Source organism: Plecotus auritus (assembly GCF_963455305.1).
Source record: "Plecotus auritus genome assembly, chromosome: X".
In the NCBI taxonomy this organism is placed as follows: Eukaryota; Metazoa; Chordata; class Mammalia; order Chiroptera; family Vespertilionidae; genus Plecotus; species Plecotus auritus.
The window spans coordinates 134978218-135002770 of NC_137784.1; the positions used below are offsets into that span (position 1 = coordinate 134978218).

Here is a 24553-nt window from a genome sequence, read left to right on the forward strand (position 1 = left end):
CTCCAGATTTACCCATCTCAGGGCTCTTCTTCAAAGTGTGTTTTCTGTGCCTACAATCCCTATGACTGCACCCCACCACAATCCTGCCTGCCCTCTAAGCTAGAGATGAGGCCCAAACCAACCCAGAGGGGCATGCTAATCTCGCTCCCTTGAATCTAACAATATCTCCTCAAACTAAGCATAGATTGAGGTGGAAACTTTCCCAGTTCATTTTTAAATGTAGTACCAAAATGTTACAGCCCATCCCCACAAAAAAGCAATAAACTCAGAAATGGCAAATAGATTTAATATAGTGTGTCAAATTCAATTGATTGATAGTGGCTGCCTAGAGTGCTGTGTTGAGTACATTTCTGAGGACGCACCCTGGCATGAAGAGAAAGGCTGCTGGGATTAGCAATATCTGAAATCACAAGTAAAAGAAAATTAGAAAGTCAACTGATAGCCACCAAACAGGAAGGAATACAATGTCAAAAGCAGTGTTTTCCCACACTCTCCGTATGGTCCTCCGACCTTGGCCTTCCTATAACCACCCAGCTCATCCCATCCCCAAGAGCCCTGGCTGCCCTCACCAAATCTAAGCATATACCTGAAATCTCACTTGTAGGAAAAACCACAGGCACCAGAGCTACCACTGCTGCTGGCACCAGCTCCACTGAGGCCAGAGAAGAGCCCAAACGTGAGAGTGGTGGGCAGGCTGGCACTGGCACCGAAGCTGCCACTGGCGCTGGCACCAGCACTGGCACCGGCACTGGCACCGGCACTGGCACCAGTACTGGCACCACCACTCTCTTGGGCTTTGGCTTTAGCTTCAGCTCCCGCCTGGATCCGGGCTTTGGCCCAGGGTCCAATATCAGCTTCGTCCCAGTTGCAGGGCCCAGCAGCATTCTCAGAGCCAAGCCCAATGCCCATTCGAGCTCTAATCTCAGCTCTCGCCTTGGCTTCAGCTGCAGCCTCAGCTGCAGCCTTAATATCTGCTTCCATTGCCTCTCGGTACTGAGCTGCCCATTCCTTGGGATCCTTCTTTTGTACCTGAAACAGAAATAACAACCCTCAAAAGGATTGGAATCTGAGAGTGGCGTATATACTGGATTGTAGACAACATGCTACACACTGCATCCAGTAGCAATACAATAAATACTTCTAGTAATTATGCACCTAGTATTCCATCTCTGCCCTGACACTAGCTGTGACCTCAGTGATCCCGAGTTTTCTCATCTGCAGGAGGACAACACCACGTTAGTTGTAAGGATTAAATGATTCAGCTGAAGTGTTTAGTGCACTAAGAGAGGATTCAGAATATTCATATATAAGCTGCAGGCTGCTCTGCCCACTGCCTACCCATGCTCTTGATATGCCAAGCTTGGGTAGTTCTCCAATTACCTTGCAGGCAAACTTGAGGACTTTCATCTTGCTGGTTTCATGGTAGGAGCGCAGGCCCCAGAAGAACTCATACTCAGGGGGATTGCTGTTAGGGACTCGGGCATAGTCCAGGTACCTTGAAAAGAGAGGTTCGAAGCCTTTACATCTATGACCACCCCTGGCCCACCCATGCATAAACGGAAGGCTCTAGGTAGCAACCTTCCATAGTAAATACTAGCAGCTTTTCTTCCAATATTGAGCCCTGTTCCATCCCTCCTGCCCCAGCCATGTGAAGGCACAGGGGGGGAATATGTAGGGTGCTTGTGCATAGGAAGGCCACACGTTTTGTGCCCCTTGTCACAGTGACCCCAGTTCTTGTTGGGTGTGTTGTAAACAGAGGAGCCATTTCTTCAGGCAACCTGCTCTGAGCACACCCCGCCACAGCAGCGTCTCGTCCGTGGCCTGGGACAGTCCACCACGGAAAAGGGCTGTAAAGGGAAGACAGTCCACCAAGAGCAGCATACTCCATACACACTCCCGACCTTGTGTGTGCGCATGCGTGCTAATGCAACCTTGTGAGTGCGCATTTGTTTCCCCAGGACGAGGACAGGGTCAGCTCTGGCCAGAAAGTCAGGAGGGCTGGGCTCCGGGCCTGAATGGGCCCCTTACCAGCTGGGGCCATGCTCAGACTTCTGTCTCTGAGCCCCAGGTTTAGCAACTGATAATGGAGCTGGAATGACAGCACCTACTCTGCAGGGTAGTTATGAAAATGAAATGAGATGTTACATGTCAAGTCCCCAGCGCAGTTAGCTAGCTGCCTACAGCTCCTACTTTATGATTGAAATTATACTATTTTAAAATTGAAATTAATTGCTACGAAGCCCTGGTTGGCATGGTAAAAAGAACCAACGCATTGGGACCTGAATCTAAAAATCTTCAATTTGCTACCTGTGAAACCATAAGCAAATGATTTCAACACTCTGAGCCTCAGTTTCCTCCTGTATGCAATGCTGGTGATGACAATCCCTCCCTTGTAGAACTGCTCTGGGGCATATGTGAGAGTACATGTAATGGGTCAAGAAATACGTGCTCTTGCTGCCTTTATCACTTTAAAAACAAGCTCCCACCAGCGCACACACACATACACACACACACGCGCGCGCACACACACACACACACACACACACAAGCACACATGCACCCATCGTAGCTCTATCACCCAGTTCTAAAATAGGCAAAATGTATGGCACACACCAATAGCAGATGGACACTTACTTCTGCTTCACAAACTCATCGGTAATGAGCTTCTTCACGTCCCCAAAAAGCGAGTGATGTATACTGACAGCAGAGAAAGATAGATAGGTAGATAAATAAATAAAATGAATGAATGAATGAATGAATAAAACAGGGTCATAGCACTTCCCAGATGTGTGCAGAGGAGTTTCCAATGTGGAAGAGAGATTTCCGGCACAAGAAGGAAGCACCATAGAAATTCAAGAGGCAGTAAGCTCAAGGGAACAGAGTTCAGGACCATTTCCCCATCCACCCAGGTCAGAGTCATGGGCCCTCTACCCAGTCCAACACCCCAGCCCGCTCCACCAGACCACCAGGCTGATGCGATCCGGGGACCATCCGCTCTTGCCAAAGGACAACACGGACAGCAAGTGCTGAGAGAGCCCAATCATACCCCGGGCGCAGCCCCAACTTGCGCAGCACCTCCCAGATGACAGCTGCAAGGAGAGGCAAGAGGAGAGGGACAGAAAATGAACATGTGGAATTCTGACCATGGCCACCCATTCAGCTGCAGGCCTAGCCACTCACCCTCGCTGGACCGATTTCCATTCATGAAGATGATGCTAAGAAGCACCATGAGGAGACCCAGCTTTGGGGAGTCCTTGGTCCTAGGGGAACAATAGGACAGAGAGTTTTATGTCCCGCAGCCATCTGCAAAAAACACACCAGCCAGCTCACTAGGCTAGCCTCTCTCAGATTCCTCAGGTAGGGGAGAGTTCTGCCCAGTCTATGCTTCCAGCTCCACGTGACCCTGGGCAAGACACTTAGACCCCTGAGCCTCAGTCTCCTATTCAGTGAAACGGGAAATCACATCCTCCCCTCCCCGGGCTGCTGAAAGGACAGAAGAAATCCTCCCAACAGAGTTAGACCCAGGCACTCAGTCAATGTGAGGCCCTTCTTCCTCTCACAGGACCCTCAGCCAAGAGAGAATTCACATCCACCGATGTGTCTGCCCTTCAAGCATTGTGATCCACCCAGACCAGGAAGGCCTCCCTTGAGAACCACTCTACAAGACCAGTAGGAAGAGACAAGCAATGACAGGGCTGCTTTCCTGGGAAGCTTCTGGACAGACAGACAACCTGACAGTAGGCATGCCCCACCCCAGGCTTCGACACCCTTCAGTCCATCATAACCAGGCACAACTTTTGTGGACAGGGTTCCAGCTACATGTGGGAGCTGGAATGGGCTTCAGGCCTGTCTTTCCTGACTCTCTAAGGAAGACAGGGATGGGGTAGTACCATGCACAAAAGCAGAAGCCTCCCTCCCACCCAGCCCTTTCCTAGCTTACGTTCCCAGTATGCCTGCATCAGTGGGTTCCAAGGTGCTGAGAAGAATGTACAAGTGGTCATTCTTATCAATTTCCTTCAATTGGATCCCAAATACCTGTGGATGGGGAAGAAAGCTTGTGAGATCATCAAATTCAGCTTCTTGGTCATCCCACAGCTCCCCATGTACCTAGGGTGCGTGTGTGTGTGTGTGTGTGTGTGTGTGTGTGTGTGTGTGTAACCAGTGAGTTAATGCATGTAAGCACTTAGCTATGAGGCCAGCACATAGCAAATAGGCAATAAATGTGCTACTGTTATCTACATCATCCTTGTGATTAGTAGGAATCTAGGGAGACTGTGAATGTGAATGAATAGGAAGAGGTGAGCATCTGGAATACATTCCAGGACATGTCCAGCAGCAGATAGAAGTCAGGACTAAGTTGGTTGGCTTGAGTCCTAGCTGTGCTTTTACCACTGACTTGTTGTGTGACCTTTGGCAAGTCTTTGCACCTTCCTAGGCCACTGTCTGCCCAGTGATGAGGCTGGGCTTAGTGAATCTCTGTGGTCCCTCCCCGAAGGGACGTGTACACCTTTGTTCAATTCAAGGCTTCCCCATTGTGTCCATCCCCCAGGGCTGCCCCTTCACCTTCTCCAAGGAATAGCCTGCTCGTTCAATGATTTCAGGGTACACATCAGTGTATTCTTTGATGATGTCCTTCAGCATGTCTGCAAGGGGAGAGTGTTGCGAGCACCTGAGCTGAAGTGAAGCCAGGTGGCCCCCATACCCAAACTATAGACCCTTTGCCTACTCTGCTGTCGGTGACATAAACAGGTTTTGAGCTAATGAACAGAGATGCTAGCACTGCCAAATTAGAACATTGGGAGGACAGAAGTAGGAACAGAAGAGCAAGGGATGCCCCCAGCACAGAGGCAGTGGAGGGTAGAACTAGGGGGAGGGCGTTAGTAGGACTCTACCTGCGCGCTTGATAGGAATCTTTGTCTGGTCTTTAGCCAACAGGTACTTCACCAACTCGTTTGCCTAGGAGAGGAGAAAAAGGTGTAAAGGTCAAAATACATTTGCAGAAGGCTTGAAAGGCTAACAGAGAAAAAGGCAGGCAAAGCAGTGGCTAAGGCTGAGTGCAAAGGACAGAGTTCTTACCCTCCCTTGCAAAAGGGCCACATCCCGAGGTGGTGGTGCTTCAGGCTCTTCAGATGCCTGGAGCTTGGCAGCTCTGCGGCGAGCCTTGCCCCTGCGGGCCTTAGGTGACCTCAAGGAGAGCAAAGCTCTTCGGGCCCAAGCAGCCAACCGAGTCCTTGATGCCCTGCGGGCCCAAAAGGCTATGGGGCCCCTTGAAGCCCTGCGGGCCATGGAGGCCATTAGGGCCTTTGAGACCCTTCGGCCACCTGTGGTTCCAGAAGCCTGACTCTGATCACTGTTGCCCTCCTCTTCCCCATTCAGATGCTTCACCTGCATCAACAGAGAGAAAGCACAACAGCACCAGATGAAGCAGATGGTCCTTTTCCCTCATTCTCTCTCTTCCAGAAACCCCCTTTAATCCAACCCCTGTAGTAACAACCTGCCTCACTAGATATTGGCCATGTTGAATCTTGGGTTTGTCTTTCACTGGCTTTCAAGCAAGAGTTTCATCACTGAACCAGACGAGGAACTACCCAAGGGTGGAATCTGAGGCTTCTCCTCTTTCTCCATCTGCCACTGGCTCTGCTTGTACCAACCTGGACAACTTCATTCTCTCTGTCTGGGACTCCACTTCCTTCTCTATAAAACTGGATTACTTTTGGGCTTTAAGAGATAAGCTGTGTAAATGGGCTAGCTCAAAGCCTAACACATGGTAGCTACTATGTCAATATAAACTGCATTACATTCAGATTACAGCTGTGTATTCCTGTGTCATCTTCCCCCAAATCTGGGAGCTCTCTAAAGACAGGAATCGCATCACATTCCCCACAGCCTTGATGAGCACAGGAAACTTTCTAAATGTTTGCAGAACAAATGAACCAACTTAGAGAAGAGGAACTGAAAGGCAAGGATAGTTAATGCCAAAGTCTTACCTTTCGGGCTTTCTTGGCCTTGACCTTGGGCCGAGTATCCTGATTCTCCTGAGCCTGGGCCACTGTACCCTCAGGCTCAGGTTCATCTGCCTCTGGAGACTGAGAGGCAGCAGCCTCAGTCTCCTGGGCCTTTGTATTGACCTTAGTATCAGCCACACAGCTGACCTTTTTGGTCTCAGTGGCAGGCACTGTCACAGCCTGAGGGTCAGCCTCCTGCACCTTGGTGTCAGCTGCTGGACTCTTCTTTTCAGTTGCCAAACTCTGGGTGTCAGTCAGCTTAGTGGTAGATGACACCTTAGTGGCAGCTGCCTCCGGAGCTTCTGGGGCCTTTGATACCTCTGTGGCCTTTGAGACCCCTGCAGCTTTTGAGACCTTCTCAGCCTCTGAGACCTCTGGTGCCTTTGAAGCCTTTGGTGTCTCTGAGACCTCCAAGTTCTGGGTCACTGTCAGTACGGTCTGCACCTTCAAGTCGCTTTCCTTTTCTGAAGTTTCAGCCTGCAAGAGAAAGCAGGGAAGCTCACGGAACTTCTCCCCACCCACAACCAGGGAAATCGCTCCCAAATCCCAGGCCTTCATTTCTCTGACCTATACTAACCCCTACTTGCAGCATGCTCTGAGCACCTCACCCCAACAAGGCCCCCCCCTTCCTCTGAGCAGGAACTGATGGCGGAAAAGGGATGCACCTGCCTTCTCTTCTTCCTTCCTTCCTCCATCCATCCTTCCTTCTTCCTTCCCATCCTTCCTCACTCCCTCTACTGGGGTGGGGGACACCCAGGCAGGGAAGTGGGTGGAGAAGGACAAGGATAGAAGGGGAGGTACCAAGGGATTTAAGGCAGCAACAGAGGCTGAAGAGGAAAAGCAGATAGGGGGAGGACAGGAGGAGGTCTCACCTGGGAGCGGGTTGGACCCGTACCAGTCTCGCTTGTGTCAGACATGTCTCAAGTTGGCCTGGCAAGAGCTGAGCCTGAAAGACAGAAGGCCTGAGTCAAGGGGAGAATCCACTGAACGTCCTCTCTGCTGTTCTGCTGGGAGGCTAATCCTCACCTTCCCTAGGGCCCCTATCCCAAACCCCTCCCCCACCCCCAACGACTCTGTTTTCAGATTCTGTAATCCACAGCGTCGAGGTCTCAATTCTCTGCAGCCGCACCCTCCCCTTTTCCAGGAAGACGTGCCAGCGCGGCAGCTCTGAGGACCCCGCCCCTTTTCCCAGTGCACCCACCCCCCCAGCCGCAGGTCGACAGTGCGCATGCGCGTCCGCTGCAAGCCCCATCTCAGCCCCGCCCGCTTTCCCAGCACAAGCCCTCTCTTTGATGTCCATCGTGCGCATGCGCATTGGGCAGCTGGCCGTCTCGGTGCGGGCCCTTCTCTGCACGCCCCTTTCTAACGATCCATAGTACGCATGCGCAATAGTCGAGGACTCAGTCCGGTACCCTTTCCCAACACGCCTCCCTCCAGGTCTGCAGGAGCATTAGGTCCCGCCCCCTCCCCAGCAAGCCTCCTTTTCAAATTGTCACACTGTCCGGTGGTCCTGGCTCCTCCCCTACTCACACCCAGCGAGTCCACAGTACCGCCTGGTCCCGCCCTTTTTCATAACACGCCCCCCTGCAAACAGGCAAAGCACATCTTGGTTCTGCCCCTTCCCTAAAACACCCCCTCCTCAAATCAGTATCGAGCTAGTGATTCCGTCTTGGGCACAGACAAACCGGGTCCAATCCCCTCCCTTCTCAGCCGGATGGATCCAGAGCGATCCGGTCCTTAGGGCACGTTTTCTCCAGATTCCCAGAGGGTGGGGCTGACCCCTACCGGTCTCCTATCCAGAGCAGGTCCCCGCTGCTACTCACCTCGTCCTCCTACAATTCCAGAGTGCGTCCACTCTCTCCGAGCCCCTCCGAAACTCGGAGACTGCCCTCCCCCCTCCAGGCCGGAAGTGGTCCCGCCCCTTTCCGCCTCCCTAGGGGGCCTCGGTCTCAACCAGTCTGCCCTTCCCCCATTCCCTGCTCTTCATTCCTTAAACCCCCCTCCGTATTCCCTCTGCCTTGCTTCCTGCTCCCTATTCCCCAACGCATTCCCTATTTACCCTGTGGGACTCTTTATTCCCCTTCTTACATCCCCCTCCGTGTTACCTATGCACCCCTTTCCCCCGTATTCCTTAACCCTTCTCTGCATCCCATATTTTCTTCTCTGGATTTGCACTGCCCCTCAGTATTCCCCTTCGCATTCCCTGTCCGCCTTCCAACATGCCCGGTTCTCCGTTTTTCTCTCCCTTCTCCGCTAGTGTCTGCTCCCCAGTCCGTACAGCCTGCTCTTCTCTAAGTCCTCCTGGTTGCCTACATGCCACGCCAGGTCACTCCTCGCACAGCTGCAGGGATGCAGTCATAATTGCCCACCTGCCTGGCTACAGGTTCGAGGGAGCTGGAACCACTGTCTGCTGGAACCAGGAAACCCCAATCTCAGCGTCCCTCACCTTGTCCTCGAGTGAGTCCGGGATGCGTCTGCCCTCTCTCAGTCCCTCTCGAAGTCTCAGCCTCCTGGACTACAGCAACAGCCAGCCCAGCCCAGCCCAGCCCCTTTCCGCAGCCCCCTGCCACCCCCCTTCTCCTTCCTCGGGGGTGGGGCAATGAGGCCCCGCTCAGGGCTGTCTGACGCCAAAGCTCGTGTTTATGCCACTGTACCAGGCTCGGTCTGAAGCCCTTCCAACCAAAACCACTCCCTCAAAGCAATTCATTCATTGAATGTATTTATTTTTATATCTTTATTCTTTCTTATTACAAAGGTAATGTGTTGTGAAAATTCAAATAATGCAGAAATATTTAACATACCAATGAAAGGCTACCCTTATCTCTCTCCCAGAAATAACCACTACTCACATTTTTATATACATTCTTCAGGATTTTTTTTCTGTTCATACATTAATTTGGGTTTTCTGTCCACAAAGGGTACACTATACCTACTGTCCTGTGATCTGTTTTTCCAGTTATATATTCTAATCGATTTTCCACACTGCACATTTTTCTTGACAGTGGCATAATTTTATCTTGTATAGATGTCCCATAATTTATTTAACCAGTCCAGGATACATGGACATTTAGATTGTTCTTTTTTTTTTTTTTTTTTTTTTTACTATTATAAGCTACAAGGAGCATCCTTGTATTTGTATTGAACTTTTGTTGTTGTTATTTATGGTATTTTTTTTAAATATATTTTATTGATATTTCACAGAGAGGAAGGGAGAGGGATAGAAAGCTAGAAACATCGATGAGAGAGAAACATCGACCAGCTGCCTCCTGCACACCTCCTACTGGGGATGTGCCCGCAACCAAGTTACGTGCCCTTGACCGGAATCGAACCTGGGACCCTTCAGTCCGCAGGCTGACGCTCTATCCACTGAGCCAAACCGGTTTCGGCTATTTATGGTATTTTTTTTGGCTGACTCAAATGCCACAAAAAAGTCTTCCATTTTGATACAAAATTTGTCGACTTATTCTCAAAAGGTACATGGAATAGCATCCTCACCAAATGACATCTCTCATACGTTTATGTGTTACATATATTACAAATATTTGTCATGTTATTTATGATTGTCTTTGCTATACAAAAGGGTTTAATTATTATGTAGTGAAATGTATTAGGTTTTCCTTTATCACAACTGGATTCTCCTTCATGCTTAGTGGTGCTTTCCTGCTCCCTATTCCCCCACTGTTTTATTCCAGGTACTTTTATGGCTTTATTATTTACATTTAAGTGTTTGATCATTCCAGATTTTGTTCTGTATAAAGGATTCATCTCTTCCAAATCATGGCAAGCCTTAAATGCCAAGATAAAGGCTTTGGTCTTGATCCTGAGAGCACTGAGAGATTATTGAAGGGTTCTAGGCTTGGATAGGACATAGACTTAAGTTTTAGAGAGAACACCCTTGCTGCCTAAACCAATAAGGAGCATGGGTTAGATGACTTCCTGGAAAGAGGGACAGTAGTCATCCAGATAAACAATGATTGTGGTTTGACCTAGAGTGGTAGCAGTAGAGGTGGTGAGAAGTGATTGAATTCAGAAGATCTTAAAGGGATTAAAAAAAAACAACACAAGACTTTATGAATAATTAGATGTGGAGAAAGGGTTAGGAAAGTGTCAAAGGGAACTCTTGGAGATCTGACTGGAGAGATCAAATGTGTGGATGGTAACCCCTTTCACTGATATATGGAATATGAATGTAGGGGGAACTGAGCATTGATTTTGAGGTATCTGAGTGGAAATGTCCCACAGACAGTTGAATATACATGTCTGAAGTTCAGTAAAGAGTTTTGGCTGAGGTTATAGAACTAGGAGTCATCAGTATATGGATGGTTCTTTAATCTATGGGAGAGGGCAATAGTATCTGGGAAGAATGTGTAGCCTTAGAGGGGGCCCGGGAAGAGCGCTAGAGACCAGCAGCAGCTACACCATAGGTGGAAGAAAAGGAGCCTGTTCTTTAATGGTTCTTTAATCTATGGGAGAGGGCAATAGTATCTGGGAAGAATGTGTAGCCTTAGAGGGGGCCCGGGAAGTGCGCTAGAGACCAGCAGCAGCTACACCATAGGTGGAAGAAAAGGAGAGAGACGGATAAGTAGTGACCAAGGAGAAAGGGAGAAAAGCAGGAGAAAGCCATGTCACAAAACCAAAGGAAGAGAATGTTTCAAAAGGAGGGAGGGGTCAGTAGTGTTGAATGCTACCAAGCGGTCAAGAAAAGGCCTAAAAAAATTTCTAGGGTTTTAATAATCAGGTAGTGGTCTGGTCTCTGGTGACTTCGGAAGGGATTATTTCAGTAGAGATTTGTAGCATAGATTGCTAATTGATTACCCCCAAATCCATTCTCCACTCCCCCCTCCTTAGAATATCTAATTTTTAGATGGACACGTAGCCTCCTGGAATTAAATGGATGTGGGCAAGCCCAGCCGACGTGGCTCGGTGGTTGAGTGTCGACCTATGAACCAGGAGGTCACGGTTTGATTTCCTGTCGGGGCACATGCCCAGGTTGAGGGCTCGATCCCCCAGTGTGGGGCATGCAGAACGCACCAGATCAATGATTCTCTCTCATCATTAATGTTTCTTTCTCCCTCTCCCATCCTCTCTGAAATCAATAAAAATATATATTTTTTAAAATAGAGGAGGACGAGGGTCACACCCTAAGAATAGTGGAGCAGTAAACTAAAAAGAACCTGGATCTCTAACAATTTCTTGGTACCCCCCTACCAGCTTTAGACTACCTACCTCTGGATTTCTTTTAGGTGAGATAAATACATGTATGTCTTCTTTAAGCCATTGTTATTTGGGAGTCTGCCACGCAGCAGTTTCCTGATTGAAGTGGGTTGAGATGTGAATGGCAGGTGAGGTGTTCATGACAATGACTGTAGACTACTCTTTCAAAGACATGCCTCAGCCCCGAAAAAAGCAAAAAGAAACAAGTAATGTCTACCTAATTTCAAGGCTTTCCAAAAATCTAGCCCTAACTCGTTTTCCAGCCTTTTTCTTGCTGTTTTTCTGACCACTATCTATATTTTCCAACCAAGCAAAACAACTATTATCAGATTGCCCTGCCTTCTCTTGCTTTAGAACCTTTGCTCATATGATTTCTTCATCATGGAACACACTCTGTGACATCTACCCTCTGTTTCAACCTCCACCATTTTAAATTCCGCACATTTCAAGTAGCCTTTGGGATCGTGGAGTAACTTTCAAGGAATGCAGACTCGGAACCTTAGGAGATATTGAATTCAAGGGACTCAGGCAAAAGCTCAGTCCAAGTCCATTAGAGAGGCATTTCCAAAGATTTTCAAAGTCAAACTTCCCCAGTCCCCTCTCAGTGCCACCACCTTCGTAACACAATACTATAACCACCCTTACCTTATGTCCTGGGGATCAGAGAACAGGGAGAAAACTTAAGAGAGAAAAAAGACAAGTCCAGCCGACTTGGCTCAGTGGTTGAGAGTCAACCTATGAACCAGGAGATCAAGGTTCGATTCCTGGTCAGGGCACATGCCCGGGTTGTAGGCTCAATCACCGGTGTGGGAGCGTGCAGAAGGCAGCCAATCAATGATTCTCTCTCATCATTGATGTTTCTATCTCTCCCTCTCCCTTCCTCTCTGAAATCAATAATATATATTTAAAAGAAAAAGAAAAATGTGCTCACAATCTTCACCCTTTGACCAGGCCTTTGACCTCCTTCCCCTCATAAACTCTTGGACTCTTTTGACCTTCAGTATCTACCCATAAACTCTGAAGAACCTAGGTAACTGAGTCCCAGACTGGTTTCCAGCAGCCATAGATCAGCAGGCAAATACCCGAGATCATGTAGATCCTACATGTCAACTAAGGGAAAAGATGAAAAGCTGATTTATCACAGGCAGCTCTGTTCAGAAGATAAGGACAGACAAGAGTATCAGGGGATGAAAGTGCCTAATCCCGGGACATCCAAGATTTCAGAAGCCTGGAGCTTAAATAAGAAACCCAGAATATCCTCCCCACCAATCCTCTTCTAACATATTTCCCTTCTCCCAACCTGTACAAAATCAGTAAGGCTGAGAGCATTGTTCTCAGCCTGGTAATAGTTTCCTTCCAAGGTTTCCTACCACTTCTTTGGGCATTTAAGTCATGCAGCACAGTGTAACAACTTAAAGTTGTTACAGACTTTCCTGTGCTTCATATTTCCTCAGCCATTCCCATGATTGGGAAAGGCCTAGTTGCCCCTCTCCAAGGCCCCACTCCCCATCACTATTGGGCCCTTTCTTCCCTCCAACATACAGTGGGTGCAGCGCCCCCCCCCCTCCTTTGCATTTCTAGGCTCCTATGTCCTCTCTTGAGCTTGGTACAATCTCATTTTTTCCTCCTTGTATGTGCAGGGCAATTTAATTAATTTTGTATCCTCTAAGCTCTGAGGGATATCATTCCACAGCAAAAAAAAAAAAAAAATGACTGCATGTTAAACTAAAGGCACATTGCCTATAGATAAGAAAACCGGCTCCCCACTTTTCGAACAATACTCCTTCTCCCCAGCTCTTTGCACATTGAATTCTTCCTCGGCGCATCTTTGTGAGGTACATTCAAGCCATGCAACAGACATTGAGCACCAACTATGTATAAGGGACCTCTACAGAGGTGGCCCTTGCTCTTGAGGGGCTTACATGTCTACTGTATAAATATTAGCTTCACTTTACAGAACACAGAATTGGAGTTGAGGGAGGTAACTTGTTCATAGCAAAGCAACTGGTGAATGACAAATGACTTGAATCCCATCAGGGTGATGTCAAATACTAGAGCCTTCACCACTACGCTCTACTACCTCTAATGTTTTAGGCCCCAGCATATCCTTTCCAACTCCCTTCATAAACATATGTGAGGTGCATTATAGTGTGAATTTCTTGTGTGGAGGCAAGTCTAACTGGATATCCACATACACATTTTGATATTGTCATAAAGTGTCATAAGATATATAATCATTTTGTTGTTGTGAGATAAACATAATTTTTAAAGATTTTATATTTGCCCTAGCTGGTTTGGCTCAATGGACAGAGCATTGGCCTACGGACTGAAGGGTCCCAGGTTCCATTCCAGTCAAGGGCACATGACTGGGTTGTGGGCTTGATCCTCAGTGTGGGGTGTGCAGGAGGCAGCCAATCAACGATTCTCTCTCATCATTGATGTTTCTATCTCTCTCTCCCTTTCCCTTCCTCTCTGAAATCAATAAAAAATGAAATATTTTATATTTATTAAATGAATGTGTGAACATGGCAACAAATCAAACAGAGCAGAAGAGCCTCCCCTTCTCCATCCTACTCCCTCAAAACAAACTTTTAACAGTTCTTGTTTTTATTCTGCTGATTGTTCCCTTCAAACTCGAGATAATATGTATATACTTTGTTTCTTGGTTTGTAAAATTTAGACAATAGCCTATTGATTCCCCAGTATGGCAATGAGAATTTTGTTGATGTACACTGCTTTGCTTTTCCATCCACTCCATTGCTGTATTTAACAATGAGATTTCTTTTTTGTTGTTCTTGATTATTTTCATATTGGAAAAAAAAAGTGCCCTCAAACCTCCATTCTTTATTCCACCCATTTTAAACATATAATGTGGACTGCCCACTTTTTAGGACAAAGATATCAAGGCCACTGCCCTCCCCATGCCAATTCAATGAGCCACTTTGTCAGTTTAATCTTTCCTTTACATGGTCCAGGTTATTAACGTTTACATCTTGTTCTGCAGCCACGGCCAGGTCTTTCCTGCTTTGCCCCAGCCCAGGTTGACTCTAAAACACGAAAACCAATAAACAACACCTACATTATCATTATTATGTAAATATTTTTCAAAACCCAGCCAAGATGTTAGCCAGAAATATACTTGCTTCTCTTCAATTCCAACGTCACAATATTTGATCCTTTCAAAGAAGACTGTTTCAACCATCAAGGTCAAATGGAATCTCAATTATATTCCATCAGCTTCTTATAATCATTTCATATTTTATTTTGCTTTATATTTGGACCATTATTTTCTTTTTTAATATATTTTTATTGATTTCAGAGATGAACAGGGAGAGAGAGAGAGAGAGAGAGAGAGAGAGAGAGAGAGAGAGAGAGAGAGAGGAACATCAATGATGAGAGAGAATCATTGATCAGCTGCCTTCTACACACCCCACACTGGGGTTCAAGCCCACAACCCAGGTATGTGCTCTGACCAGGAATCAAACCATGTCCTCCTGGTTCATAGATCGATGCTCAACCACTGAGCCATGCTGGTGAGGCTTATTATTTTCTTAAACAGTTGCAGAGAGAGACAGGGAGAGAGAGAGTGTGTGTGTGTTTCTAAAAGTCTTTCTTTTTTTTCTTGAATCATTGGCCTGCATTTTATTCATTCATTTAACAAATATTTATTGAGTGTCTACTATGGGCCAAGACACTGTTCTAGAAGCTGAGAGTATAGCAGTGAGGAATACAGACATCCTTACTCCCATGGAACTAATATTCTAGTGAGGGGAGACAGAAAAATAATCAGATAAATACATAAATATATAACACGTTGAAATGGGATAAATGCTATGGAGTAAAATAAATCAGTGTAAAGGGATGGGGAATGCCAGAAATGGTGGAAGTTACTGCCATTTAAAATAGGTTGGTCAGAGAAAGACTCGGAAAAGGTGAGAGAATCTGGGGAAAGAACATTCCAAACAGAAAGAACAGTCAGTGTGAAGGCCCTGGAAGAGGAGAGAGCCTGGCATGTTTGTTTTTTCTCATGCCTGCCATTTTTGAAGAACATAAAGGTCAGGGTTGCTAGAGTAGTGGAGGAAGGCAGGGAAGGCAGGAATAGCAAATGAGGACAGATAGGTAATGGCACTTATAGGATCTGTAAGCCACAGTGGATTCCACAGGAGAGATTTTTTTTCAATGACAGTTTACATTCAGTATGATTTTGTATTAGTTTCAGGTCTACAGCATAATGTTTAGACATTCATATACTTGAAAAAGTGTCACCCCCCTCCCCCCATGATATCTTCAGTACCCACCTGGCACCATACATAGTTTATTATTTCATTTATATGTGGAATCTAAAGAAAAATATAAAAGAACAAACAAAACAGAAATAGACTCATAAGTACAGAGAACAGACTGATGGTTGACAAGAGGCAAGGGGTGTTGGGGGCCTGGATGAAAAGGGTGAAGGGATTGAGAAGTACAGATTGGTAGCTACTACATCATCATGGGGATGTAAAGTACAGCATAGGAAATAGGAGGGTTTGGAGCAGAGGTGGGAGAGGATCTGACTTGAGTTTTAAAAGAACCCCTCTTGTTGTTGTAAAAATATACTGGTTGGGGGGGCGGGGTGCGGGCGGTGCGCGACAAAGAGGGAAGCAAGAGGACCAGTGAGGAGGCTGCTGCAATGGTAATTGCTTGGGTTGGAACCGCTGTTTCCTGGGTTTGCTGTTCTGGGCACCTGCTCTGGAGATCCTTCTTCAGCTTTGGAAAACTAACTTCTACTGTGCTTTTGACAAATTATCCTTCATTTTTCTCTCTTGCCTCTGTCTAGAGTCCCTATTATTCAGACGTTAACCTGCTGGATTCATCTCTGTCTCTTAAATTTTCTTTCATTCATTGTGTTTCTTTGGTTTTTTTGTCCTACGTTCTGGGAAATTTCCTTAATATTATTTCCCAGACCTTCTGTTAATTTATTTTTAATTTCAGCAACTTCTTTTCCATTTCTAAGGAGTCTTTCTTTTCTCTGATTGCAGCTGCATTGTGACCTCTAGTTCTTGTTTCACTCACGTTATATCTTCTTGGTTTTGTTGAAAATATCTTTTTTTCCTGAAAGTCTCTTTTGTTTACAAAATTCCAAGATTGCTCTATTTGTTTCTTTAAATCATGTTGCAGGTCCCCTTAATTTTTCTGAGAATGTTTGGTTATCCCTTCCTAGTTAAGGGGAAAGGTAGCCAATGTGGGTTTCTCTGCTATTGTATAATCAAGGCTATTTTCCAGCTAGGGCTCTCCCCATGGGAAAATTCTGATAGGAAATTTAGTGTAGACTTGAGGGAGGTGGCAACAGACAGATAATGAGTCGACCAAATACCAGAATGAGAAGGCTTTGTTCTGTGGTATCAAATGCCATAGAACAAGTCGGAGTGTTCCCTACACAGTTTGCAAAATATCGTTAGAGATTGTGGCTAAAAGGAAGTGCTGTAGCTTCATGTGCCCTATGTGGGTGGAAAAGGTAGAGGGATAGAGGTTCTGACTGATGCTGATGTCCTGTGTGCAGAACTTTGAGTAATTTCCACTTTCTCAGCTCTGTTCCCCACCGTCACCCTCCACAGTACCAACAGACACAGTCCAGGGTATCTCTCTCTTTTTTTTTAATATATTTTATTGATATTTTACAGAGAGGAAGGGAGAGGGATAGAGAGCCAGAAACATCGATGAGAGAGAAACATCGATCAGCTGCCTCCTGCACACTCCCCACTGGGGATGTGCCCGCAACCAAGGTACATGCCCTTGACCGAAATCGAACCTGGGACCCTTCAGTCCGCAGGCCTATGCTCCATCCACTGAGCCAAACCGGTTTCAGCTCCAGGGTATCTCTTGGTTCCCAAAGACAGACTGATGAATAGCAACCTGGCATCACCCAACCTCCCTCCCGCCTAGGTCTGTGCAAGGATAGGGGACATCCCATACTTTTTTAACAAATATGTTTTTATTGATTTTTAGATAGAGAGGAAGGGAGAGGAAGAGATAGAAACAAACATCAATCAGATGCCTCCTGCATGCCCCCTACTGGGGATCGAGCTTGGAACCTGGGCATGTGCCCTGACCAGGAATCAAACTGGAACCTCTTGGTCCATGGAACCACGCTCAATCCACTGACCCACACTGGTCAGGCACATCGTATACTTTTTATATCAATCGGGCCTTATCCCACTCTAGTCCTAGCAGCTGATATTTACTGAATACTTACCATGTACCAAGCATTCCAAAAATAAAACCTCAATTTTCATAACAACTTTATGAAGTAGGTGCTGTTATTATCCTCATCTTATAGGTAAAGAAACTGAGGCTATAGAGCAGTTAATTAACTTCAATATTACAGTCAGTAAGTGGCAGAACTGAGATTCAAATCCAGATGGTCTGAATCCAGTACTTCTATTTGGAACCACTCTGTTATATTCCCAGTCTTGCCCTAGCTTGTCTTGGCCACTGACTATTCTGGAGACTGTAAGTCTCATGCCTGTGGGACCCCTAACTTTTATGGGACCCTAAGTAAGTCCCTCCTGTTTCAAGGTTAAAGTCAGAGCCAGCAAGGATCGGGATTGTGGCCTTACCCCACCAAGCCCTCTCTTATATCTGCTACCTTTTTAAGATGATCAATGTTAAGTGACCTTTCTCTGGCCTCAGTTACTGGGCTTCTGTGGATGTTTATAGGAAAGAAAAACCCCACCCTGAGCCAACATAGCAAACAGACAGACCCAGCACTCCAGCATGTTTAGTTTCCATTCATCTTACAGCTGGATGAGGGGAAAAAGGGAAGCATGGACTGGCCCTTCTCCAGGCAAGATGCCAGCCCCAGCTCTTGGACAATCCTGACTTGTGTGGGCCTCAATGCTACATTCAGAGACTTCTCCACCCTTCAGGATAGTCCCTCCCTCTCAAGAGAAGGGATACCTGGAGGTTTAAAAGAGCAAGAGTTTGGACATTGGGCTCAGACCTTCTGGACGTGAACAACAGACCCAGGCCAGAGGTGGCATCATGTCTGGGTGGAGGTGCCTCATCTGTGTCAGCCTTTTTCTGACTATTCTCCTTGAACTGACATACCAGGGACCTCCTGGCCCCCCCTCATCAAGCACAAAGGTCAGTTTTGGGATAAGGGAACCAAGCTCTGGGATTTGTGAGAAAATTAGATCCTTGGGGGGTGGGGATAGGTTATTCAATCTGTTTCCTTGGACCAACAATTGATCATTTAGGACCAGAGAAAATAGTATTTGTTGAACATATGTCAGATGCTGCATTAGGAACCTTAGAGTTATGATTTCATTTAGTCCTGACAGCTTCCCAGGGACATAGGTTTGACTAACCCCATCACATAGACAAGAAAACACAGGCTCAGAGGTTAGGACACAGGAAGTGGCAGAACCAGAATTTGAACCTAGGTCCATGTGATCCCAAATGCCCTCATTTCCCACTGCTGCATACTGATAATAAAGTAGGTGTGAGTTATGTGTGGGCAGATGGAGAGACCACGGCTTCAGGAAAGATGAGGAAGAAGATCAGTATCTTACTTGCTGTGTGACCTCAGCCTCTGGGCCCAGTTAACGCATCCATAAAATGTGGACAATAATAGTGGCCAGCTCATAGAGCCAATGTGGGGATTAAATAAGACTATGGATGCCAAATGCTCAATATGCTTTAGTTGTATGATTGCACTTATCAAGAGTGATTCTTTACACCTGAGCTCTTAAAGAGGAAGATTAGATAGATAGATAGATAATAGATAGATAGATTATATATTGATAAATATATAATCACATTGCCTTGCACAGAGTATGGCTCAATGAATGACAGCTGCTCTGTGTGTATATATACGTACATATGTATATTAAATCCTTACCTGAGGATGTGTTTTTATTGGTTTTTAAAGCGGCGGGGGTGTAGGGGTGGGCGTGGAGAGCTATCCATCGGTTGCCTTCCATACGCTCCTTGACCAGGGATCAAACTCGCAACTTAGGTATGTGCCCTGACTGGGAATTGATCCCGCAACCTTTTGGTGTACAGAACGATGCTCCAACAACTGAGCCTCCCAGCCAGGGCTGCTCTGTTATATTATAAAGCTTTGCTACTCAAAGTAAAATCCGTGGACCAGCAACAACATTAGCATCGCCTGGAAGCTTGTTAGGAAGTTAGAATCCCACACCAAAAAATTGCTGAATGAGAATCTACATATTCACAAGACCTCCAGGAGATTTATGTGTACATTAAAGTTGAAGACACACTTATTCAAAGGTCCCTTGATTTGTGATCTTCTGTGAGTCTTTGGTTCTGAGACTTAGTAAAGCTCATTGATCCACAAAATGGAGGACAGAGATTGTTTTTCCCCTCTAGACCTCAGTTTCTCGGGCCTATCCAGGAGTCCTGGGTTCCAAAGTACTAGTCTACGAGCCCAAGGATAGAATCTATGTAACCCACCTTCCTGCCTTCTCTCCCAGCTGTTGATGACGAGTTATTCCATGCGGTCTACTGTGGTTTCCCGCTATGCCCACACTTTGGTCACCTCTGTCCTGTTCAATCCACATGCTGAGGCCCATGAAGCCATCTTTGACCTGGATCTGCCTCACCTGGCCTTTATCTCCAATTTTACTATGTAAGTCTGTTTCCAAGCTCACCGCTTCATTCATTCGTGCGTACATTCATTCATTCTTTGTTTTTTAGCAGAGCACAGTGATGAAGAGCATGCACTCTAAAGTCAGACTTCTTGAGTTTGAATCCTGGCTCTGCCAGCTATGGGACTCAGGACGAGTTACTTCTCAGAGTCTCATTTTACACATTGGTAAAACGGAGATAAAATTAGAACCTACCTGCAAGGATTAAATGAGTTCATATATGTGAAAATACATGCCAAAATCAGTGCTCGGCACATGATAAGTCCTTGATAATATCAGCTTACTTATTTTTTAACAAACACTGCTATTGACTAACTCACACTGCACTGGGTACTATGGAAAGAGGAAAATGAATTGCACATGGTCCCTGCTCCCAAAGAGTTCATGGTCTAACGGGGGACACGGAAAAGGAAAGAGATCATATTAATAAAGTTGCTGGGAACAAAGAGAAGTGAGTATAGGATGGTAGGAATGGTGAGGGCTATCAGGAGACAGTGGTCAGTTCCCCATCCCTAGACACTCAGAGAAAGCCTCACAAAGATGACACCTAAACTGAGGCTTGAAATATGAGATGTTCACCAGGCAAGCAGGGTTAGGGTAGTGCTGGGGAATGTGGACGAAAGGAATCCGGGAGCAAATAAATGTTCCCTCATTAGGGGAACTGCAGGGACCTCAGCGTCACTGGAGTGTAGGGCACAAGCTGGGGAAGAGAGAGGTCAGAAGTAAGACTGGAGAGGTAAGAAAGACTAGGTGGTGGAGGGCTTCCCATGCCAGACCAAGTACCTACCATCACTCGATTGCCTCAAACTGTCTTGTGTTTGGACACCCATTAGGAAAAACTGGACCATGTACTCCCCAAATATGTATATCTGTTAATTCTCAAATTACATAAGTAGACTACTGAGCAAATATATTAGATACATTGTAAAGCATATGTGAAAACATAAAGGATGAGAAAGAGAAACCCTATAAGTAGAGTGTTACTCCTTTCCCACACCCTCATGATTTGTCCCAGCACCCCATGGAGCAAATCACTGTAGACATAACTGTGGCCTATAAGGAGGAGACCTGGTGAAGTTTTAAGCAAGGAGTGATGATAATGAAGTGCGGGGTGGACTGCTGGGACCCAGCAGCAGGGAGCTCAGTCAGGAACCTGGGGCAGCATGAGGGATGCGGAGGGCTGGAGATGTGCCTCGGCTGTGGAATTTGAGAGACCATAACAGCGAAGAAGCAGCCTGATGTATATGGGTAGTAAGTAAACTGGTTTCAGCTTGTCTGACCCAGAATGACAGTGCCTTCCTTGAGATGGTGAGCATGGGAGGAGGAGCAGATAAGGGGAAGCTTGGGATGGAAGGGTCATTAACCCATATAGCACCTTAGTGTGAGTTAGAAAAGGGTGCTTGGCTTTGGGGAGAGGGACTCAGATTTGGCAGATGAGTGAGGCTGGCACAGGCAGAGTTTCAGCCCTTGCTCAGACTCCCTCCGGCAGAGCAGGGGGGGCGGTTGTGCAGTAAATAGCCTATGAGCCTCAACAGCAGGCCTGGAGCCTGGGCTTTGTCATCAGGAACCTCCTGGTCTTAATGGGCAGATGGCACTACCCTGAAGAGAGGACAGGTTGGTTGGAGGAGGTGAGAGGTGTGCTCCTGGCATAGACTTCAGGGGAGAGGACTGGGGTAGTCAAGGAGGGCTTCCTGGAAGCAGGATTTTCCTATGGGTAAGAGAAGGGACCAGGATCACTGCATGTGAAGGACCCGGGGGGACCAAAGGCAAACAAGCATGAAGTATGGGGGCTAACCAGAAAGCTTGTTGGCCAAATGATGCAAAGGGCCAAGCACTCAGACAGAATTTGGACTTTTGCTTCAATAGAAAAAAAAAAAAAAACACCAAGAGAAAAAATAATTTAAACTAAGCAAAGCAGGCTGGAGGAAATGTTCTTGGGCAGACTCTGTGGAAAGTATGCTGGCTGGAGGCAACAGACACACACAGAGACCCCAGTGTGTTGCTGCCAGACCAGCTCCACCCTACACCCCCACACCCCCCAGGAGACTTTGGGGCAGTGCCAGTTCGACCCACCCCCACACTAGCCCAACCACTAGTCTGTTTCAGCTGCCTAGAAACACTTCCCGCCTGAGTGGTCTCTTCTGCAGTCTGCATGTCCTCCTCAAGTATCCCCAGAAACTGCTGCTTTGGTCATATAACTTTATCCCCCCCATCACCACCCCAATACCCGTGCCTCAGTTTCTCCAATTATAAAATAGAGACTGCTGCCGAAACCGGTTTGGCTCAGTGGATGGAGCGTCGGCCTGCGGACTGAAGGGTCCCGGGTTCGATTCCGGTCAAGGGCATGTACCTTGGTTGCGGGCACATCCCCAGTGGGAGGTGTGCAGGAGGCAGCTGATCGATGTTTCTCTCTCATCGATGTTTCTAGCTCTCTATCCCTCTCCCTTCCTCTCTGTAAAATATCAATAAAATATATTAAAAAAAAAATAGAGACTGCTGCTCCTGCCTCTTACAGAGTCGCAATAATGTTCTCTAGGACACTGAGCTATCTATCACTCCTCAAAGGCTAGCTCTGACCCAACCCTTCACTTTTTAAGATTTATCCATGACTCTCATTCTCCACAGCAAAAGTTTTCACTGCCATATGAGTTTATTGAGTCTGGTGTTCAAAGCCCTTTATTCTCTAGGCCCACCCAACCACTCCAAACTTCTCTCCACACCTCCTTTCCTTGCCCCTCTGCTCCAGCCAAATCTGACTAACTACTTGCTATTCCCTGAAACACCCTCTTTGTTTTCCTGCTGTTTGGCTGAAATGCCCATTCCACAAATAACTGTTGAGTACCTGCTGTGTGCCAAGCCATATTCTAGGCACTGGGATACAGCAGCAAATAAGACAGATGAAAGCCCTGCCCTCAAGGAGCCCACAGTCTAGTGAAGAAAAGATAGAAGGAAAATATAAACAAGGGACTATAAGTCACTTTGTGGATGAGAAGTGCTACAAAGAAGTAGAAAGTAGATCAAGGGAAATAGAATGTGAGAGGGAAGGTGTTACTTTAGAGTGGCCAAAGATGTCTCTCTGAGAAAATGACATTTGAGCAAAGACCTGAAAGAAGTGAGAAGATTTGCAAAGATCTGGAGGAAGAGTGTTGCAAACAAAGGGAACAGTAATTGCAAAGGCTCTGAGACACGAGTGTGCTGAACAAATTCAAGAAGCAGCAAAGAGGCCAGTGTGGCTGGTGTACAATGAATGGGGGAAGTGTAGGAGGAGATGGGGTTAAAGAAGTGACAGTGAGCCAGACTGTATAGGGCACTTGGGAGCCCTGGTGAGGACTTTGGCTTTTACTCTGAGTTGAGATGGGGCCACAGAGAGTTCTGAGCAAAAAAAAAAAAGGGGGGGGGGAGGGACACTGACTTGGGATTTAGCAAGATATTTCTTACTGGTGTGAAAAGAATAGATAATAAGGAGGCAATGCTTTAAAGAGGGGGGCCAGTTAGGAAGCTATTGCATTTATCTGAGCAAAAGATGTTGGTAGTTTGGACGAGGGTAGCAATTATAGGAGTGGTGGGAAGTAGATTGTGAATGTATCTAAAGATAGAGCCCAAATTCCCTGATGGATTAGATGTGGAGTGTGAGAGGAAGAAGGGAGGCAAGCATGACTCTAAGATTTTCAGCTGAACAACTACTTCCTGAGATAAGGAAAACCAGGGCAGGAGCAGACTAGGGAGATGGAGGAGATACCAGCAACACAGTTTTGAATATGTTAAGCTTTAGGTGCCTATTGGACATTCTAGTGGAGATACCAAGTAAGCAATTAGATATAGAGGTCTGAAGTTCAGGGGACAGGTACACACTTGAGGTACATAGATTTAGGAGTAATCTCTCTATAAATGATATTTAAAGCCACGGGACTAGGTGATCTCACCTAGTAAGTGACTGTAGAAAGAAGAGTGGAAGAAAAGGGAAGGGGAGGGGAGGGGAAGGAAAGGGAGAAGAGGGGAGGGGAGGGGAGGGGAGGGGAGGGATGGGGAAGGGAGGAGAAGGAGAAGAAGGGAAAAGAGGAAGAGAAGGAGCCAGCAATGGAGACTCAGAAGGCAAGGCCAATGAGGATTATTTATCCAAATCCTCCCTGTCTTTCAGGCCCAACACCAAGGCCACATCCTCAGGACCCTTTCTTGAAGACTTGAGCAAAAATGCTCTCTCCCTTCTTTGAAGTCCTTTATACTTTATCACCTTCTTAGAGCGATGGGAAAAACAGGGGTAAACAATTCCATTAGTATCCCATCAGTCTCTGAGCCAGATACCTTTGCAGCAATTTGCATTCTGCTTTCACAATTTTTACCGCCTGTACCACCTACCATATTATTCACTTAATATATTTTCTTTAAATAGATATAATTTTTATTCTAAGCAACAGTATCTATGAGCTCATGGGTTCAACATGCTACTTATATGTTCAATACACATTACAGTAAAAACATAGCAACTATAATGAAAATGTTCGGTTATGTCCCACCTAAAATAATTTTACGTGCCAAAACATGGAATTCATTCAACACTTTGGGAAACATAAAGTCCTAACATCAGGTCCATCATATGCCAACTGTTTCTATTTCCCCATATGACAATAGAGATAATGATAACTGCTTCACCTGCTTTTATCTCCCTCACTTCTCTTTTCTCTT

At 46.4% G+C, this 24553-nt stretch overlaps 2 protein-coding genes across 6 annotated transcripts in view; one reads left to right on the forward strand and one right to left on the reverse strand.

Moving 5' to 3' along the window:
• Positions 1–265: 265 nt before the first annotated feature.
• On the reverse strand, positions 266–8645 carry LOC308240521 (melanoma-associated antigen D2). 5 transcript variants are annotated; one of them, XM_080653625.1, is made up of 14 exons: positions 8452–8645; positions 6878–6951; positions 5988–6482; positions 5077–5385; positions 4893–4956; positions 4564–4643; positions 3941–4035; positions 3181–3260; positions 3047–3089; positions 2635–2697; positions 1381–1495; positions 774–1029; positions 587–724; positions 266–400 (listed from the first exon to the last, which is right to left on the reverse strand). In XM_080653625.1, the coding sequence occupies exons 2-14, from the start codon at positions 6920–6922 to the stop codon at positions 285–287; spliced, it is 1899 nt and encodes a 632-aa protein (XP_080509751.1). In that variant the 5' UTR covers positions 6923–6951; positions 8452–8645; the 3' UTR covers positions 266–284. The 5 variants fall into 5 exon arrangements, with proteins under 5 accessions (XP_080509751.1, XP_080509752.1, XP_080509753.1 ...); XM_080653626.1 differs by lacking the exon at positions 8452–8645 and adding an exon at positions 7829–7905; XM_080653627.1 differs by having other exon boundaries at positions 587–1029.
• Positions 8646–18242: 9597 nt separating this feature from the next.
• The window catches only part of ITIH6 (inter-alpha-trypsin inhibitor heavy chain family member 6), a gene marked incomplete at both ends in the record, with an annotated part of 28334 nt that continues 22023 nt past the window's right edge, over positions 18243–24553 (forward strand). Inside the window, 2 exons of the mRNA XM_080652371.1 lie at positions 18243–18344; positions 19697–19851. Of these exons, the coding sequence (XP_080508497.1) occupies positions 18243–18344; positions 19697–19851 (257 nt within the window). The remainder of the gene's footprint in view (positions 18345–19696; positions 19852–24553) is intronic.